Consider the following 21,072-nt stretch of genomic DNA (forward strand, 5'->3'; position numbering starts at 1 on the left):
TATAGTCAGCTTGTCAATTTCTTCATAAAATCCCGAAGGAATTATGACTGATCTTGTGTTGAATCTATAGATCAATTTAAGAACTGACATCTTAACAATATTGGGGTTTCCAATCCATGGAACACAGTATATCCTTCCATTTGTTTAGTATTACTTAGCATGTCTCTCCATCTTATTTAATTTCTCTCAGCATTGCTTTGTAACTTTTGGTGCACATGTCTTACACATCTCTTGTGAAACTTATCTGTAAATATTTCCTATTTGGGAGCTATTGTTAACAATAGTTTTAAAATGTCAATTTCTGGTTATTTGTTGCTACTATATAAAAATACACTTGATTTTTGTATATTGATTTCATACGCTGAAACCTTGCTAAAGTCACTTGTTAGTTTTGTCTGGTTTGTAGATTCCAAAGGGTCTTCTGTGTAGATAGTCATATTGTCTATAAATAAAGATCATTTTACCTCTTCCTTTACAATTTCAGTGATTTTATTTCTTTTTCTTTCCTTAATGCGCTAGCTGGAACCTCCAGTACGGAATTGAATAGACGTGGTTTCTTGTTCCTGATGGTAAAGGGAAAACTTCCAGTTTCTAACTATTGTTAGCTGTCGGTTTTTCATAGATGAAATTTGTGAGGTTGAGGAAGTTCCCCTCTATTCCAAGTTGTTGAGAACTTTATTAGGATTGGATATAGGATTTTATCAAATGATATTTCGGTACCTATTGCATTAATCGTGTTTTTTTTTTCCTCTTTTAGTTTAACGTGGTGAATTATATTGATTTTCAAATGATAAACCAACCTTACATTTCTGGGACAAACTTTATTTGTTCAGAGTGTATTATCCTTTTTATATACTTTAAAATTTTAATTTGCTAAGATTTTATTAAGACGTTTTGCATCTGTGTAAGATTATCAATGTGTAGTTTTCTTTTCTTCAATATCTTTGTCTGGTTTGGGTATCAGAGTAATACTGGCCTTACAGAATGAGTTGGAAAATTTTATCTCCCATTCAATTTTCTGGAAACGTTTGTGTAGAATTGCTATTCTTTCTGTCTTAACTGTGTGGTAGAATTCACCAGTGAAGCAGTCTGTGCCTGGAGTGTTCTTTGTGGGAAGGTTTTTAACTACAAGTTCAATGTCCTTGCTAGTTCTAGGACCATGCAGGCTATCTGTTTCTTCTTGAGGGACCTTGCTAGGTTGTCTTTAAAGGAATGCATCCCTTTCATCTAAGTTGTTGAACTGATTGGTATAAACTTGTTTATTCTTTTATTAACCTTTTAACAACTGTAGAATCTATAGCTGTTGTTACCTCTTTCATGCCTGATATTAATCACTGTGTTTTATTTTTTCTTGATCCATCTGGCTAGAAGTCCATCAGTTCTCTCAAAGAATTCACTTTTGGTTTCATTGATTTTTCTCTATTTTTCTTTTTTCTACTTCATTTTGATACTTATTCTTTTCTTTTTACTTAGAGTTTCATTTACTCTTATTTCTCTAGATTTTTTAATCATACATTTAATTTAATCTAGTTATATTTGCATTGAAAGGGATTTTGGTGATTTCAGGGGTGAATAATATTAAGAAAGAATTCTCTTAAGTCTACATTCATCTACAGAGAATTTGTCTTTTGGACAAAGACATTCAGAAACAAGTGAGCACCTCTCTGGGGCAGGACAGCAGTAAGATGGAAGGCAGTCTCCACTTTCCTGCTCTCACCTTAGCACTGACAGTTCAGAGATGCATCTATTTTTACATCCTTCTGCCTGTTTTGAGTTTATGTTGCTCTTCTTTTGCTAGTTTCTTAAGGTGGCAGCTTAGACTCTTGATTTGAGAGTTTGATTCATTTCTAAGGTAAGTGTTTAGTGCTATAAATTGCCCTTACAGAACTTTACCTACCCGTCACACATTTTGGCGTTATATTATCACTGTTTTCATTTTCATTCAGTTCTATTTTTTAAACTTCCCTTAAATCCACTATACCTCAATAGAAGTTTTTTCTCCTTGAGACTTCCTGTTTGATCCATGATTATTTATAAGTTTGTTGTTTAGCGTTAGATTTTTCTATTACGTGATTCATTGTTAGTTTGATTCCACTGTAGTCAGAGAACACACTCTAAATAACTTAAATCTTTATAAGTTTGGTTTTTGGTGTGGTTGAGTTCTTCACATCCTTGCTGATTTTCTGTCAGTGTTGAGAGAAGGATGTGAAATCCTCCAACAATGATTGTAGATTTGTCTGTTTCTCCTCTTAGTTCTGTTTTTGTGTTTGCGGCTCTGCATACACATTAGGATTATGTCTTCTTGATTGACCATTTTATCATTATGTAATGTCCCTCTCTGTCTTTGGTGATTTTCTTTTTTCTGAAGGCTACTTAATCTGCTATTCATATAGCCACTCCTACCTTTTTTTTAAACTAACGTTTGCATGGTGTATCTTTTTCCCTTCTTTGACTTTCAAGCTACCTATATCATTATATTTGTGGTGAGTTTCTTGTAGGCAGCATATAGTTGAGTCATTTTTAAAATCCATTTTCTGAAACTCTATCTATTGATGTATCCATTGGTGTGTTTAAGTCGTTTACTTTTAATTATTGATATGTGAGAGCTTAAGTCTGCCAGCTTAGTTTCACTTTCTGTTTTTTCCTTCCGTTTTCTTTCACTTTTTTTTTCCCTGGTTGTCTTTGGATTACTTGAACATTTTTTTTGAATTCCATTTTGATTTTTCCATAGTGTTTTTTTTTTTTTGCGGTACGCGGGCCTCTCATTGTTGTGGCCTCTCCCGCTTTGGAGCGTAGGCTCAGCGGCCATGGCTCATTGGCCCAGCCGCTCCGCGGCACGCAGGACCCTCCCGGACCGGGGCATGAACCCATGTCCCCTGCATCAGCAAGCGGACTCCCAACCACTGCACCACTAGGGAAACCCCTCCATAGTGTTTTGAGTGTATCTCTTTGTGTAGTTTTTGGTGGTTGTTGTAGATATTGTATTATACAGAATTTATCATCGTCTACTGGTGTGACATTTTACCACGTGAGTGAAGTATAGAAACCATATCTCCCTTTAAGTCCCTTTACACTCTCTCATTTATATTTGCCTTTATTTCCGTCACATTGATAACTGTATGAGACACTGTTATAATTTGTGCTTCAACCATCAAACATCATTTAGAAAGCTCAAGAGGAGGATGAAAGTCTTTTGTATGTACCCATGCTTTTATTCTTTCTGTTGTTCTTTTTTTTTGTTTTTTTTTTTTTGCGGTACGCAGGCCTCTCACTGTTGTGGCCTCTCCCATTGCGGAGCACAGGCTCCGGACGCGCAGGCCCAGTGGCCATGGCTCACGGGCCCAGCCGCTCTGCGGCATGTGGGATCTTCCCGGACCGGGACACGAACCCGTGTCCCCTGCATCGGCAGGCGGACTCTCAACCACTGCGCCACCAGGGAAGCCCCTTTCTGTTGTTCTTTTCTTCCTTCCTGGTGTTGCCAATTTCCTTCTTTTATCATATCCTTTCTGTTTAAGAACTTCTTATTCATTGAGGTAGGTCTGTTGGTGACAGATTCTCCTAGTTTTCCTTTATCTGAGAGCATCTTGAATTCCCCTTTATTCCTGAAGAATATTTCCACTGGATATGGTATTCTGGCCTGACGGTTTTTTATTTTCAGCACTTGAAAAATGTTGTTGCAGTCTTTCTGGACTCCACGGTTTCTCCTGAGAAATCTGCTGTTATTTTAATTGTTTTTCCTTTATAGGTAAAATATTGTTTCTCTCTCATTGCTGTTAAGAATTTTCTTTGACTTTAGTTTTATGGAGTTTGATTATTATGTGTCTTGGCAGGAATTTCTTTGGGTTTATTCTGTTTAGGGTTTGCTCAACTTCTTGAATCTTAGATTTATGTCTTTTTCCAAGTTTGGGAAAATTTCAGACATTCTTAGAATGCATTTTCAGTCTGACCTTCTTTCTCCTCTCCTTCTGGTGCTCTGATTACATGACTGTTGGAGTTTTTGCTGTGGTCCCACGGATCTGGAGGCCCTGTTTATTTATTTAAAAAAATGTTTTTTCAATATATTTCCTCTTTGTTGTTCAGATTGGGTAATTTCTGTTGTTTGTCTTCAGGTTCATGGTTTCTCTCCTATGTCTTCTCCATCCTGTTGCTGAGCTATCCAGTGAGTTATTCTGGTTTGTAAATTTCATTTTCAGAATTTCTATTTGGTTCTTCTGTATATCATCTATTTATTTGCTGAGACTTTCTGATTTTTCATTTGTTTCAAGTCTTCGTAATTGATTATCGAAGCATTTTTATGATGGCTACTTTATTTTTTTTAAATAAATTTATTTTATTTATTTATTTTTGGCTGTGTTGGGTCTTTGATGCTGTGCGCGGGCTTTCTCTAGTTGTGGCAAACGGGGGCTGCTCTTTGTTTTGGTGCACAGGCTTCTCATTGCGGTGGCTTCTCTTGTTGCAGAGCATGGGCTCTAGAGCGCAGGCTTAGTAGTTGTGGCACACGGGCTTAGTTGCTCTGTGGCAAGTGGGATCTTCCTGGACCAGGGCTCGAACCCGTGTCCCCTGCACTGGCAGGCGGATTCTTAACCAGTGTGCCACCAGGGAAGCCTCATGATGGCTACTTTAAAATCTTATTCCAACATCTGAGATTATTTCATCGTCCATTTTACTGTGGTATAAGCATCCACTCGTCGTCCTTTCTCATTCAGGTTGTGACATTCCTTGTTCTGGGTACGATGAGTGATTTTTTGTGTTGTCTTGGACATTTTTGGATTATGTTATGAAACTTTGGATTTTATTTAAACCTTTTGTTTTAGCAGGACTTCTCTAAGTGTAGGTCTCATGGTGTGGGTGTGGGGTACTACAAGGTGCATGTAAAAATCCAAGTTCCCCACTTAGACTCCATTGAGAACCTGGTGGTGTAGGGTGCCTCGTTACCACTGGGCAGGGGGTGGAAGTTCGGTCTCCCCACTGGGCCTCTGCTGACACGCACCTGGCTAGGAGGGGGAGGTGCTTTATTACATGCTTCCCGTGGGGCCTCAACTTAAGCCGTGGGGGATGAGCCTCTTACTACTGGGAGGGGGTGATTTACTGTATCTCGAGATGATAACATGATTTCTCTTCTTTAGTCTGTTGATATGGTCATTCATTCTTGAATGTTGAACTAATATTAATCCCGGGATTGGGATTGGTCCTGATGTCTTACCCCATTTGACATTGCTAGATGTAATTTGATAATATTTTGCTGAGGATTTTTGCATCTGTAGTCATGAAGGATATGGGTTGGTAGTTATCTTTTCATGGTTTTGGGATCTGGGTAATGTGGCCTCAGAATGAATTGGGAAGTATGCACTACTCTTCTCTTCTTTCTGGAATTCTTTATGTAGATGAATCTTATTTCTTTGTTAAATGTTTGGTAGAATTTACCAAGGAATCCATCTCTACCTGAAGGTTTCTTTGTTGAAAGGTTTTATGTTGAGAATTTTATTTCCTTAGTAGATATAGAACTATTTAGATTTCTTTCTCTTACTGAGCTTTGGTGGTTCGTGTCTTTCAATGAATTTGCACATTTTATCTAACTTACTTCAAATGTTGGCATCAAGTATAACACTCCACTATTATCTTCCGATGTCTGGAGGCTCTGCTGTGATAACCCCTCTTTCATGCATAATATTGGTCACTTATATCTTCTTTTTATTCTTGACTAGTCTGGAAAGAAGTGATAAATTTTATTGATCTTTTTGAAGAACAGCTATTTGTTTCATTGATTTTCTCTATTGTTTGCTTTCTATTTTATTTTGTTTCTGCTCTTTAAATTTTTCTTTCTTCTGCACTCTGGGTTTAATTTGCTGTTCTTTTTTTTTTTTTTTTTCTGTGGTACGCGGGCCTCTCACTGCTGTGGCCTCTCCCGTTGCGGAGCACAGGCTCTGGACGCGCAGGCTCAGCAGCCATGGCTCGCGGGCCCAACCGCTCCGCGGCATGTGGGATCTTCCCGGACCGGGGCACGAACCCGTGTCCCCTGCATCGGCAGGCGGACTCTCAACCACTGCGCCACCAGGGAAGCCCTATATTCTTATTAAGTTTTGTTTTGTTCATTCTGTTGATTACTGAGAGGGGGGTTTTGAAGTCTCCTAATTGTGGATTTATCTGTTTTTCCTGTTAGTTCTATTGTTGCTTTAATCTTTTGAAATTCTATTGTTTGGTGAACACACAGTTAGAATTGGGTGTAATTGGCTCTTGGGCATTATATGTCTCTCTATCTCTGATAATATTATTTGTTTTGAAGTCCATTTTGTCTGATTTTAATGTGGCCATTCCTGCTTTTTTTGATTATTGGTTTCATGGAATATTTTTCTGCAGCTTTTTACTTATAGTGTATTTATATCTTTATATATAAAATGGTTTCTTTTAGACCACAAATAATTGGGTTTTCCTTTTTCATCCACTCTGACAATTTCTTTTAATTGACGTTTTTAAATCATTTTCGTTTAATGTGCCTACTGATAGAGTTGAATTACATTTACTATTTTGCTTGTTGCTTTTATTAGTCCCATTTGTTCTTTGTTCTTTTTCTTCCCTCTTTGAATTAACTGAAGTTTTAGAAATGATTCCATTTTGTGTATGCAATTAGTTCATCAGTTATACTTTTTAAAAAACATCACAGTTGGGCTTATAATATATGCCTCTAATTTACCTTGTCTGCCTTTGAACAGTATTATACAGTTTCACAAGTAGTCTAAGAGCCTTACAAGAGTGTGCTTCGAGTGCCTCTCCCTGTGTTTGTACTATTGTTGTCGTACATTTTACTTTGACATGCTATCAACAAAGATAGCATGTCACACAAAGAAACTTTATCACAAAGATCACAAAGAAACTTTTATCACAAAGTTATCACAAAGAAACTTTTATATTTATTTTTACCATTTCTGCATTCTTTTGTGTAGATGTGTGTTCTGTCTCGTATGAGATCCCTTCTGATTGAAGAGCTTCATGAACAATTTTTTTAGCCTGGGTCTTCTGGCAGTGAATTCTCTCAGCTTTTTTTCATCTGTGAAGTCTTTATTTTACCTTCATTTTCAAAGGATTTTTTTTCTCTGTATAGAATTTTGGGTTGACAGGATATGGGTTTTTTTCCCTTTCATCACTTTAGCTATATCACTCCCTTGTCTTGTGGATTGCATTGTCTCTGATGAGAAGTCTCTTTTAATTGTTATGTTCCTTCCTCTCTCTATAATCTGTCTTTTATTTCTGGCTCCGGCAAGGTGGTTTCTTTATCCTTGGTCTCAGCAGTTTGACTAAGATGTGTCCCAGTCTTTACAGGGTTTAAGTGTAATTTTTTCGTGGTGGTGGTGAGGAGTGAGTTGGTCCAGTCCTGCTGCTGTATCCATGTGGGCTGCAGGGGGGGTGTGAGTTTAGGATCAGCCCATCACTGTCAGCCTAACTCCAACAGAGGCCTTGGTCTTGAAGTTGCCCAGATTCAATTTGTGTTGCTAAGCAACACAAGTTAGAGCATCTTGAGACTTCCTGTCTGAATTTATCGCCAGGGTTAATTTTCAGATAACACGAGGTAATTCAGAAGTGATATCACGGTAAAAATATGCTCTTTTTTTTTAATTAAAGGAGGTTAGATCCAATGAAGAACAGCAAAAGGAAAAGGATCAGCCTAATGAGGCACCTGAGGAGGAAGCAGCCGCTTTACGTAAAGCTAGCGCTGCTTCCCGCGGGAGTGCGCTGGAGAAGAAGCAAATCAGTTTGGGAAGGAGTCAGATGACCAAGAGATTAGAGCCAAGTTTGAACTGGAAGACCATACTTTTTGATGCCAAAAAGTATGTAGACGCTTACATGATGGGTTTTCTGATACATCCTTGCTAACCACACAGTTGCCCAACTTTTCACATAACTCAGTTTCATCAGAGAAAACTACAGAGGAGATACTCACACCTCCCTCCACAATATAAGTTGGTTCCTTCTTGTCCTCTTCACGTTCCAGGCAGAAAGATTTGACAGCCAACAGCGTTTGTGTGCAGAGCACCACGGAGGGAGGGAGAGCCCAATTCACTTTCATGTGGTTGGTGAGTCAGGGCAAATAACACGTGAAAAAGATGATAAAAACACATGGAGGAATCCCATGGGAAATGTAAACATTGTGGTAGGGACCTGATTAAGTAAATGTTAGAAGAATTCCACTTTAAATTATGTGATTAAATGTACCATTATGTGTAGTTAATTAGGGGAAACTTCATAGACGTGGTATCTCGCATATTAACAGAACTTTAAGTAAGTACTATAAAAAAGGATAGAACTGCAAACATATGGATGGTCTGAGTAAAGTGGACACAGGTTTGATGAACGTCTGAAATATACAAGCCTAGTCCCATTTAGGACCCTCTGTAAATTGGTGCCAAAGCCAGTGTTACCAACACGCAACAGAAGCACCTAGAGCACTTTTCAAGTTTAGCAAATAGGTTAAAAGTTACAGCCTATTTTTATTCCATGTCATCCCTTATTGGGTTAAGAACTGGGTCCCTGCTGGTCACATGGGTCCTCACCTGCAGGGATTCTGAGAGCCACAGGTGATTGTATTTTGGGTGCAAACTCAGAGAGCTGGCAGAGGAGTCCTGTGGAAGGAGGAGACATGCTTGGTCCTCTGAGTCTCACTGATTTTGGGGTGTTTGACCTTTGTGGCTGTGTTTGAAAGAGTGAGTCTGAAAATGACAAATGTATGGGCTACTCTGTTAATGGGGAGGTGAATTATAAAATGCTGCTTTTTGCATGTGCTTATTTTCTTCAATTAAGAATTCACTAAACAAGTATTTAATGCAAACCCAGTACATGCCAAGGTGTAGACTAAGCTTGAGAGTATCCAGAAAATCAGGCATAGGACCTGCTGCAGTGTCAGGTGGGCAAGGTGGAAAAACAGGCAGCTGTGATCCAGGACAGACTGAAGGACCTTCCCAATGATGGCAGCCTATGAAGGCCTGTTTCTAGCACAAAGAAATACTGGACAGAGTGTTTCTCCGTTACATAAAATGCATGGCTGTGCCTGAAGGACAAAAGGGACCTCTCAGGTGTCAGATGAGACTGGAGCTCATAGTCGTTCTCTGTGTTAGGAAAACACATCATTTGGATGCGTGAACATGATGGAATATTTGTATACATTTCTATTTTAATTTCCTTTTAGTCAGCATAAAGTAATTAATAAAATTAATATCTCTTTAGGAACAAAAGCTCACTAAGAGACACCCAAGAAGAAAAACATGGAGGAAGACTTGAAAAGTCCAGACCATCTACTTCATCTGGAAAAGCACAGTTAATTCGGTGAGTTTCTGTTCACATGACCAGTTCTTTAAAGCCAGCCCTATGCGACAGGCTAGTTAATGCTGGTTAATGGTGTTTTACTTTCACATTAGGGTCCTAAGATATCTATATTGACCGTTAGTAGGAATGCTGTAAAAATGGTAATAGTGGATTTCTTTCAATACATTTACAGAATATCCTTTTAATGTGGAGTTTCTTTAATACAGCGATCTACTGGTATTAGTTAACTCTTTGTAAATGAATATATTTAATGCAAAAAGCAGTTAACTAAGTGGTAGCAAAACTGGGCTCTTATCTGATCTCTGGCCTCTGAATAATCATGTCATACAAAATTGTCATCTTTCTGAGCCTTACTTTACTGGTCACTGATGGCTCTGCCAGTTCTAAAGTGATAAATGTTATTTCTCATTAAAACAGCCATTATTAGAAGGCCAACGAATAAGCTTCTTACCCAGTTTTCCGTTCGATAAAAGTGACGTATCTGGGGAGAAGGTTCAGCCATTTTTACTCCAAGGTGGTGGTGGGAAGAAATGGCAGAAATTTCGCATTTTAAATTTGCACACTTGGAAAAAACAAACTTTAAGACACTCTACAACGTGTATGCCATTTTGGGGAGTTAGACATGATAAACTATTAATTTTTTGACAACTTTTTAAAGCTTTTTATTTTGAAATAATTGTAGGTTCACAGAAAGTTGTGGAGATAGTGCAGAGAGGTCCCATAGACCCTTCACCTAGCCTCTCCCAATGGTTAAATCCTGCATCCTCCGTAACTGTGGTACAAGATCAAAACCAGGAGATTAACACGGGTACATTGTATAGGTATAGTTCAGTGTCATTATACCCTGTGCAGGTTTGTGTGATGACCGTGGCGACCAGGCTAGATAGAGCACTGTTCACCCCGCACAGACATCCCCCGGCCGCCCCATTATAGCCACAACCCCCATCATTCCCACTTCCTAGCAACCATTCATCTGTTCGCTATTTTCATAATTTTGTCATTTTGGACCGCCACAGAAATAGATTCATACATTTTTTTATATTGACTTTTTTTCAACACCATAATACCCTTGAGATCCACCTAAGTTGTTGCATGTATTAATAGTTTGTCCCTTTTGGTTGCTGGGTGGCGTTCCATCGTATGGATATACCATGCGGTGGTAGTTTTTAAAATTATTCACGTATTAATGCACCTTTTAGTTGTTTGCAGTTTTTGGCTATTAGAAATGAAGCTGCTGTGAACAGTCACACACAGGTGTTTGTATAGATGGAAGTGTTCATTCCTGTAGGACAAATGCCCAGTTGCTGACAAGATAGTAATTGTGTGTGTTTAGCTTTTTTAAGAAACTGCCTACCTTTTCCAGACTGGCTGCACCATTTTATGTTCCCACCAGTGACGTCGGAGAGACTCAGTTTCCCCTCATCCCCGCCAGCATTTGGTATTGTTGCGTGTTGTATTTCAGCTCTTCTGAAAGCTGTGTAGTGATAGCTCATCGTGGTCTTAGCATTTCCCTAATGGCTCATGATGTTAACATCTTGTCGTGAGCTTATTGCCGTCCCTTTATGCTCATCAGTGAAATGTCTCTTTATGTCTTTTGCTCATTTTCTAGTTGAATCATTTGTTTTTTACATGTTGGTTTTGAGAGTTCTTTTCTATCCAGGATATCCTTGGTTATAGACGTGGTTTGCAGATATTTCCTCCCTTTCTGTGACTTGTCTTTTCATCCTCTTAATAGGGCCTCTCAGAGAGCACTCTTTAATTTTGATGAAGTCTGATTTATCAGTTTTTTCTTTTATGGATTGTGCCTTTGATGTCACAAAGCCCTTGGTCCTGAAGATTATCTCCAACGTTTTCTTCCTAAAAGTTTAATAATTCTACATTTTATATTGAAGACTGGGATCCATTTTGAGTTAATTTTATATAAAGTATGAGACCTAGGTCAAGATCCATTGCCCTAGGTCATTTCCCCAGCACCATTTGATGAAAAGGCTGTCTTTCCACCTTTGACTTGCTTTTTCACCTTAATCAAAAATCAGGTGGGTGTACTCGTGTGGGTCTATTTCTGGATCTTTATTCTGTGCAGCTGACTTTTATGTCCAGCCCTTTGCCAACACCATACATTCTTGATTACTGTAGCTCTATAGTAAATCTTGAAATCTGGTAAAGTGATTCCTCTCACTTTATTATGTTTCTTCCCCAGATCGTTTTGACCTATTCTAGCTTTTTTCCTTTCCTCATAAACTTTAGAATGACCTTGCTATATCTAACAGAAAAAACTTACTGAAGATTTTGATAGAAATTGCATTAAAACTCTGTATCAGTTTTGAGAAAATTGATCTCTTTACTCTGTAGACTCTGCCAATCCATGAACACTGTATGTCTGTGTATTTAAGCCTTTGATTTCCTTCACCAGCAGTTTTCAGCACATAAGTCCTGTGCATGTTTTGTTAGATTTACATCTAGAAGTAGAAACGCCAGTACTATGTTGACTATCAGCGATCAAAGTTCTTACTTTTTCTCAATCTTAGGAGGAAAGCATTCAGTCTTTCACCAGAAAGTATGATGACAGTTTTTGTACAGATATTCTTTATCAAGTTGAGGAAGTTCCCCTCTATTCTTGGTTTTCTGAGAGTTTTAATCGCCATTGGGTGTTGAATTTTGTCACATGGTTTTTCTACATCAATTGGTATGGTCATGTCATTTTGCTTCTTTAGGCTGCTACTGTGGTAGATTACAATGGCTGATTTTTGAATACTGACTCAGCCTTGCATTCCTGGAATAAACCCCACTGGGTCATGGTGGGCTCATTCTTTTTATATCTAGCTGAATTATGTGTGCTTAATAGTATGTTAAGAATATTTGCATCTACACTCATGAGGGATATTCAATAACAGTGTTTTGTTTTGGTTTGCACTTTGGTTTTGATATCAGGCTTCATAAAATGAGTTCCCTTCTCTTGTATTTTCTAGGAGAGATTGTATAAAATTGGTGTTAGTACTTCTATGCCTGTTGAAATTCTCCAGTGAAATCATCTGGAACTGGAGACTTTTGCTATGAGTTGTAAAATTATGAATTAATTCCATCAATAGTTGTAGCGCTGTTCAAATTATGTGCTTCACATTGGTTAAGTTACGGTAGTTTGTACCTTCAAAGGAGTTGGTCCGTTGTATCTAAATTGTCAAAATTAATGTTCAGTTGTTCATAGTTTTCTCTTATGATCCTTTTGTTGTCAGCAGGATCTGTAGTGATATGCTACGTTTCATTCACTTCTGGTACTGGAAATTTGTGTCTTCTCTTTTTTTGTCAGTCTTGCTAGAGCTTTGTCAGTTTTATTGATCTTTTCAACAAGCAGTTTTTTGTTTTTATAGATTTTTCAAGTTGTTTTTCTGTTTTCAATTTGATTGACTTCTTCTCTTTATTATTTCCTTTTCTCTGTTCTCTTTGGGTTTGTTTTGCTCTCCTTTTTCTAGTTTCTTTAGATGTGAGTTTAGATGACTGAATTGAGACTTCTCTTTTCTTAAGTAGGCCTTTAGTGCCATGTAGTTCTCTTTCTGCATTGCTTTAGCTATGTACAGAAAACCTGATATATCTTTGTGTGTGTATGTATGTGTGTGGCATTTTTCAGTTTTATTGAGATGTAATTGACATACAGCTCTGTATAAGCTCACGGTGCACCCTGTGACTCGACATACGTGTATTGTGAAATGACGGCAATAGGCTCCGTTAATTTACACCCCCTTATGTAGTTGCAAATAACTCTGTTTCTTGTGATGAGGACCCTCAGACTTACTCTCTAAGCGACTTTCAGATACACCACACGGCAGTGTTAGCGTAGTCATCTCGTACACCACATCCCCAGCACTTATTTATCAGATACCTGTGTGTAGCGTTTGAACACCTTCCCCCAGTTTCCCTCCCTCCACCTCTGGTAAACACAAGTCTGATTTCTATGAGTTTGGTGGTTGTTTTGTTTTTGTTTTTTATTTTTAGATTCCACGTATAGATGAAATCATAGAGTATTTGTCTTCTGCTGACTGATTTCACTTAGCATGATACCCTCCAGGTCCACCCAGGTTGTCACCAATGGCAGGATTTCCTTCTATTTTTATGACTAATATTCCATTGTTTGTATGTATCACGTCTTCTTTATCCATTCATCTGTCCGTGGACACTTGGGTTGCTTCCGTGTCTTGGCTATTGTAAATGATGCTGCAGTGAACATTGGGGTTTACTTCATTTTTAGGTAGACCTGATGTACCAGATTTTCCTCTTCAACCAACACAGGTTTCCTGACATCTTTTGGACAAGAGGATACATAAAACTGAAACTCAGCTCCAGGCCCTTCAGTTCAGGATTTCCCCCCACTGTGGCCCAGAGAGCACAGCTGCACCATTCTGCACTTTTGAAAGTACAAGAATTGCAGCTGTCTGTGCTGAAAAACCTTTGAGAAATTAAGAGAATGGTAGAACCTTAAAAATAATGAAACTTGACAATTACCCATCCTCCTACTATGCTTCCAAATGGAAAAGACTAGGAAAGAGTTTTATGGAAGAGAGCACCTGGGGGGATGGAGAGAGAAAAGGAGGGAGAGAAAGAAAGAAGATAAGGATGAATTGACTATGTTCCCAAGGGCTTGAGTGAACTAGCCTGTGTCTGTGACCTTGGTGTTAACTTAGAAGCCTCTAGAGCAGTGAGGAATAAAGTGAACTCTCTTTGGTAAGGGAATAAATGCCTTCCCTTTGGGGCACTGGCAGCACTGCCCAACTGAGCTTTCTGCAGTAATAGAAATGGTTTATTTCTGAGCTGTCCTGTACGGTAGCCACTAGCTACCTATGATTATTGAGCACTTGCAGTGTGGCCAGTGTGGCTGGAGAACTGAATTTTTAATTGTATTCAATTTTAAGTAAGTAAATAAAAGAAACGTAAATATAAAGAACAACATGTTAAGTCAGTCAACTGCTGTGACAAGTTGCAGTCTTCGGTCGTTTACCTAATACCCTTGCCATTTCTTGCTGTGTTCTTCGTTATTATTGCACCCGTAGCAATAATACTGAAATGCGTCTGCTACTGAGACGTGTTTGCTCACCTCCTCATACAGATATTAACAAAGATCTTCCAGAACTCAGAAGGTGTTGGTACCTTATCCATTGCTTGTGTACGTGTTGCTGAAATAGTAACATTATAACCATGTCCATACTGTAGCATAAACATACTTATTATACCTTGTTGTTGTTGTTCTTAGTAAGAGTGTTGAAAAGATTGAGGAGATTATTAGTGAGAGCTCCTCAGAGAGTGAGGAAGATGAAGAACCACCTGACCATCTTCAGGAAACAAATGCAGATTTGCCATCAGAATACTGGCAAATTCAGAAGCTGGTGAAATATTTGAAGGTGAGAGAGAAACCTTTTGTACTATGTTTGCAATGTTTATTTAAAATTTTTTCCTGAAAATGTATGTTCTGCTTCCAAGTTGACTATATATTTATTTCAAGTAAGGGTAGTAAGTATCCCTGTTACTACTTCAGTGTGCACAGGGGAAGGTCCTATTACCCTGAGGATAGCGAGGTTCGTCCTCATGGAGCAGCTGGGCTGTCAGGTACCAGCCCTCTCCCCTAGCTGGGGAGCGGTCAGCGGGCCATGGCAGCCGTCAGATATTGTGACTTGCCACCATTTTATGATCTGCAGTATGATGCGGTGGAAAGAGCAAGGAGTCTTGAAGTTGGACTTAGACTAAATTCTAGGTTGTATCACTTACTAGCAATGTGACTGTTGAAAAGTTATGGTTTTGAGCCTTAATTTTCCCAACCCATGGAGTGAAATTAGTAATACCCACTATAGGATTATTTTAAGGACTGAGAAAACACATTTGAAGCATGTGAGAAAACACATTTGAAGCATGTGGTGTGTCTGATACATTGTAGGTGCTTAAAATATATATTGGTCCATTTCCATTACTCTCAAGTAATATCCCATGTGTGAAAACATTTTATAATAATAAATAAATAAATGGCCCATGTAACAGTGTATCAATATTTAAGTCCTTGAATGTGGGGTGGGGCAAGGAAAATGATTTACCCAAGCCCAGGTTACTGTTCATTTCTGATATTGGATATTGATAAATGGCGAGGCCAGGTCTAAAGCGATAGCCCAGAAGTACTTGTGAAAACAGCATTTTGACTTACGTCATCTTGTCCTCCTGCATTTGCTAAGCTTTGCATAGTTCAAGATATTTATGTGACTCCTAAATCGCTGAAGGGTACTTTTCCTGTGCCTCTGAGGTCGTCCCAAGCTGACAGGTGAACTAGCCTATATGCACATTTTGGTGAATTCAACAGAGGCCCGCTGCGTGGACAGTCTGGTAGGTATAAGCAAGCCAAAAAAGGTTTTCCTGAAAGAAAAATATGCCCGCTTGCCTGTTGGACGCAGTCTCAGCGGCAATTCTCAGCACTTCTCAGAAAAAGTTTTTTATGTTTTCCTGAATCCTCAATCCCAAGAAAAATTAGTCAAGAAATTGGGAAAACGGGAAGTTAGAATTAGAATTTGACAATTAAAATTGAATAATCTTCCTGAAGACATTACTGGCTCAGAGGAATCTACTGACATCATGGAGAGCAACACCTGCCGATCATCTTGGTAATCATTCCACAGGTACGTGGGTATCAAATCAGCACATTGTACACGTCAGATACAATTATATTTGCCAGTCATCCCTCAATAAAATTTTTAAAAAAAGAAAATTCTGGCAGCAGAATCAAAGGTGAAGGTAGACATTTCCAGGCATCAGGACGGGAACCAGTAAGAGTAAAGTGGTCACAGCCCAGGCGGTCAGCCTCGCTTGTAGCTGTTGCCGTGCTCTAAATGATGTATATGTGCAAGTCATTCTTGCAAAAATAAATGATCTGCTAATATGCATCATATACTTCGTACAAGTCCTGTTAGTGGTGTTCTAAGAAATAACAAATTTGTAAAGCAAAGTAAGTCGTTAAATCTGAAATTTTGATCTGTGATTCTCTGTAGCCCTGGTGAGCTTGCTAGGAGATCTCAATGGTATGTCATTGGATGTACCCGGGCATTGTTTTGTGTTTGAATATTCACTATATTGTATATATTATGTATTACAATTTGTTCTTTCCAAGTAATTGAACATAAGAAATGCAAGGAGAGGAAGATGTGAGTGTGGGTTGTGCAACAATGCATCATGAAACCAGAAAGTGATCTAAAATCTTAATTAGCAAAAACAACATAGACCTCAATGGTCCAACCAGAATCAGGGCAGGCAGATAAAATATTTTCATCATTAAAAAAGGAAATGAGCATATATGATGCAAACTCTAACGCCTAACTTGGCTATGCTTTTGGAAGCCTGTCAACAATTTGACCAATGTCAATGTAAAATGAAAACAAACATTTTTAACATCTGGCATATTTGTCCTGAAACAAAAAGCAAGACTATTGGATAGGACGGTTAATGCTTTGTGTATTTTAAAATTGTATTTTAAGAATATCTTATAAATGATAAATATTTTAATGTCATCTTTCAGTTTTTAAAATGGCTTTTATTTTTACTTTATTATTATTTTTTAACATCTTTATTGGGGTATAATTGCTTTACAATGGTGTGTTAGTTTCTGCTTTATAACAAAGTGAATCAGTTACACATATACATATGTTCCCATATCTCTTCTCTCTTGCGTCTCCCGCCCTCCCACCCTCCCTATCCCACCCCTCCAGGCGGTCACAAAGTACCGAGCCGATATCCCTGTGCCATGCGGCTGCTTCCCACTAGCTATATACCTTACGTTTGGTACTGTATATATGTCCATGCCTCTCTCTCGCTTTGTCACAGCTCACCCTTCCCCCTCCCCATATCCTCAAGTCCGTTCTCCAGTAGGCCTGTGTCTTTATTCCTGTCTTACCCCTAGGTTCTTCATGACATTTTTTCCCCCTTAAATTCCATATATATGTGTTAGCATACGGTATTTGTCTTTCTCTTTCTGACTTACTTCACTCTGTATGACAGACTCTAGGTCTATCCACCTCATTACATATAACTCAATTTCGTTTCTTTTTATGGCTGAGTAATATTCCATTGTATAAATGTGCCACATCTTCTTTATCCATTCATCCGATGATGGGCACTTAGGTTGTTTCCATCTCGGGGCTATTGTAAATAGAGCTGCAATGAACATTTTGGTACATGACTCTTTCTGAATTCTGGTTTTCTCAGGGTATATGCCCAGTAGTGGGATTGCTGGGTCATATGGTAGTTCTATTTGTAGTTTTTAAAGGAACCTCCATACTGTTCTCCACAGTGGCTGTATCAATTTCCATTCCCACCAACAGTGCAAGAGGGTTCCCTTTTCTCCACATCCTCTCCAGCATTTATTGTTTCTAGATTTTTTGATGATGGCCATTCTGACCAGCGTGAGATGATATCTCACTGTAGTTTTGATTTGCATTTCTCTAATGATTAATGAAGTTGAGCATTCTTTCATGTGTTTGTTGGCAGTCTGTATATCTTCTTTGGAGAAATGTCTATTTGGGTCTTCTGCCCATTTTTGGATTGGGTTGTTTGTTTTTTTGTTATTGAGCTGCAAGAGCTGCTTGTAAATTTTGGAGATTAATCCTTTGTCAGTTGCTTCATTTGCAAATATTTTCTCCCATTCTGAGGGTTGTCTTTTGGTCTTGTTTATGGTTTCCTTTGCTGTGCAAAAGCTTTGAAGTTTCATTAGGTCCCATTTGTTTATTTTTGTTTTTATTTCCATTACTCTAGGAGGTGGGTCAGAAAGGATCTTGATGTGATTTATGTCATAGAGTGTTCTGCCTATGTTTTCCTCTCAGAGTTTGATAGTGTCTGGCCTTACATTTAGGTCTTTAATCCATTTTGAGCTAATTTTTGCGTATGGTATTAGGGAGTGATCTAATCTCATACTTTTACATGTACCTGTCCAGTTTTCCCAGCACCACTTATTGAAGAGGCTGTCCTTTCTCCACTGTGCATTCCTGCCTCCTTTATCAAAGATAAGGTGACCATATGTGCGTGGGTTTATCTCTGGGCTTTCTATCCTGTTCCATTGATCTATCTTTCTGTTTTTGTGCCAGTACCATACTGTCTTGATTACTGTAGCTTTGTAGTATAGTCTGAAGTCAGGGAGCCTGATTCCCCCAGCTCTGTTTTTCGTTCTCAAGATTACTTTGGCTCTTCAGGGTCTTTTGTGTTTCCATACAAATTGTGAAATTTTTTGTTCTAGTTCTGTGAAAAATGCCAGTGGTAGTTTGATAGGGATTGCATTGAAACTGTAGATTGCTTTGGGTAGTAGAGTCATTTTCACAATGTTGATTCTTCCAATCCAAGAACATGGTATATCTCTCCATCTATTTGTATCATCTTTAATTTCTTTCATCAGTGTCTTATAATTTTCTGCATACAGGTCTTTTGTCTCCTTAGGTAGGTTTATTCCTAGATATTTTATTCTTTTTGTTGCAATGGTAAATGGGAGTGTTTTCTTGATTTCACTTTCAGATTTTTCATCATTAGTGTATAGGAATGCCAGAGATTTCTGTGCATTAATTTTGTATCCTGCTACTTCACCAAATTCATTGATTAGCTCTAGTAGTTTTCTGGTACCACCTTTAGGATTCTGTATGTATAGTATCATGTCATCTGCAAACAGTGACAACTTTACTTCTTCTTTTGCGATTTGGATTCCTTTTATTTCCTTTTCTTCTCTGATTGCTGTGGCTAAAACTTCCAAAACTATGTTGAATAAGAGTGGTGAGAGTGGGCAACCTTGTCTTGTTCCTGATCTTAGTGGAAATGCCTTCAGTTTTTCACCATTGAGGACGATGTTGGCTGTGGGTTTGTCATATATGGCCTTTATTATGTTGAGGAAAGTTCCCTCTGTGCGTACTTTCTGCAGGGTTTTTATCATAAATGGGTGTTGAATTTTGTTGAAAGCTTTCTCTGCATCTATTGAGATGATCATATGGTTTTTCTCCTTCAATTTGTTAACATGGTGTATCATGTTGGTTGATTTCCGTATATTGAAGAATCCTTGCATTTCTGGAATAAATCCCCTTGATCATGGTGTATGATCCGTTTAATGTGCTGTTGGATTCTGTTTGCTAGTATTTTGTTGAGGATTTTTGCATCTATGTTCATCAGTGATATTGGCCTGTAGTTTTCTTTCTTTGTGACATCCTTGTCTGGTTTTGGTATCAGGGTGATGGTGGCCTCGTAGAAGGAATTTGGGAGTGTTCCTCCCTCTGCTATATTTTGGAAGAGTTTGAGAAGGATAGGTGTCAGCTCTTCTCTAAATGTTTGATAGAATTCGCCTGTGAAGCCATCTGGTCCTGGGCTTTTGTTTGTTGGAAGATTTTTAATCACAGTTTCAATTTCAGTGCTTGCGATTGGTCTGTTCATATTTTCTATTTCTTCCTGATTCAGTCTTGGCAGGTTGTGCATTTCTAAGAATTTGTCCATTTCTTCCAGGTTGTCCATTTTATTGGCATAGAGTTGCTTGTAGTAATGTCTCATGATCTTTTTTATTTCTGCAGTGTCAGTTGTTACTTCTCCTTTTTCATTTCTAATTCTATTGATTTGAGTCTTCTACCATTTTTTCTTGATGAGTCTGGCTAGTGGTTTATCTATTTTGTTTATCTTCTCAAAGAACCAGCTTTTAGTTTTATTGATCTTTGCTATTGTTTCCTTCATTTCTTTTTCATTTATTTGATCTGATTTTTATGATTTTTTTTCCTTCTGGTAGCTTCGGGGTTTTTTTGTTCTTCTTTCTCTAATTGCTTGAGGTGCAAGGTTAGGTTGTTTATTCGAGATGTTTCCTGCTTCTTAAGGTGGGCTTGTATTGGTATAAACTTCCCCCTTAGAACTGCTTTTGCTGCGTCCCATAGATTTTGGGTCGTCGTGTCTCCATTGTCATTTGTTTCTAGGTATGTTTTTATTTCCTCTTTGATTTCTTCAGTGATGACTTCATTATTAAGTAGTGTATTGTTTAGCCTCCATGTGTTTGTATGTTTTACAGATCTTTTCCTGTAATTGATATCTAGTCTCATGGCGTTGTGGTCGGAAAAGATACTTGATACAATTTCAATTTTCTTAAATTTACCAAGGCTGATTTGTGACCCAAGATATGATCTATCATGGAGAATGTTCCATGAGCACTTGAGAAAAATGTGTATTCTGTTGTTTTTGGATGGAGTGTCCTATAAATATCAATTAAGTCCTTCTTGTTTAATGTATCATTGAAAGCTTGTGTTTCCTTATTTATTTTCATTTTGGATGATCTGTCCATTGGTGAAGGTGGAGCGTTAAAGTCCCCTACGATGAATGTGTTACTGTCGATTTCCCCTTTTTTGGCTGTTAGTATTTGCCTTATGTATTGAGGTGCTCCTATGTTGGGTGCATAAATATTTACAATTGTTATATCTTCTTCTTGGATCGATCCCTTGATCATTATGTAGTGTCTTTCTTTTGTCTCTTCTAATAGTCTTTATTTTAAAGTCTGTTGTGTCTGATATGAGAATTGCTACTCCAGCTTTCTTTTGGTTTCCATTTGCATGGAATATCTTTTTCCATCCCCTTACTTTCATTCTGTATGTGTCTCTAGGTCTGAAGTGGGTCTCTTGTAGACAGCATATATAAGGGTCTTGTTTTTGTATCCATTCAGACAATCTGTGTCTTCTGGTGGGAGCATTTAGTCCATTTACATTTAAGGTTATTATCAATATGTATGTTCCTATT

General features: G+C 38.2%; 1 protein-coding gene across 1 annotated transcript in view; it reads left to right on the forward strand.

Annotated features, from left to right (window-relative positions):
* Positions 1–21,072, forward strand: part of ODAD2 (outer dynein arm docking complex subunit 2) — a 200,333-nt gene that overhangs the window by 15,691 nt on the left and 163,570 nt on the right. Inside the window, exons 7-9 of the mRNA XM_060003795.1 lie at positions 7,618–7,823; positions 9,226–9,315; positions 14,558–14,705. Coding sequence (XP_059859778.1) covers positions 7,618–7,823; positions 9,226–9,315; positions 14,558–14,705 — 444 coding nt within the window. The remainder of the gene's footprint in view (positions 1–7,617; positions 7,824–9,225; positions 9,316–14,557; positions 14,706–21,072) is intronic.

This window comes from Delphinus delphis, chromosome 2 (assembly GCF_949987515.2).
Source record: "Delphinus delphis chromosome 2, mDelDel1.2, whole genome shotgun sequence".
Classification (NCBI taxonomy): Eukaryota; Metazoa; Chordata; class Mammalia; order Artiodactyla; family Delphinidae; genus Delphinus; species Delphinus delphis.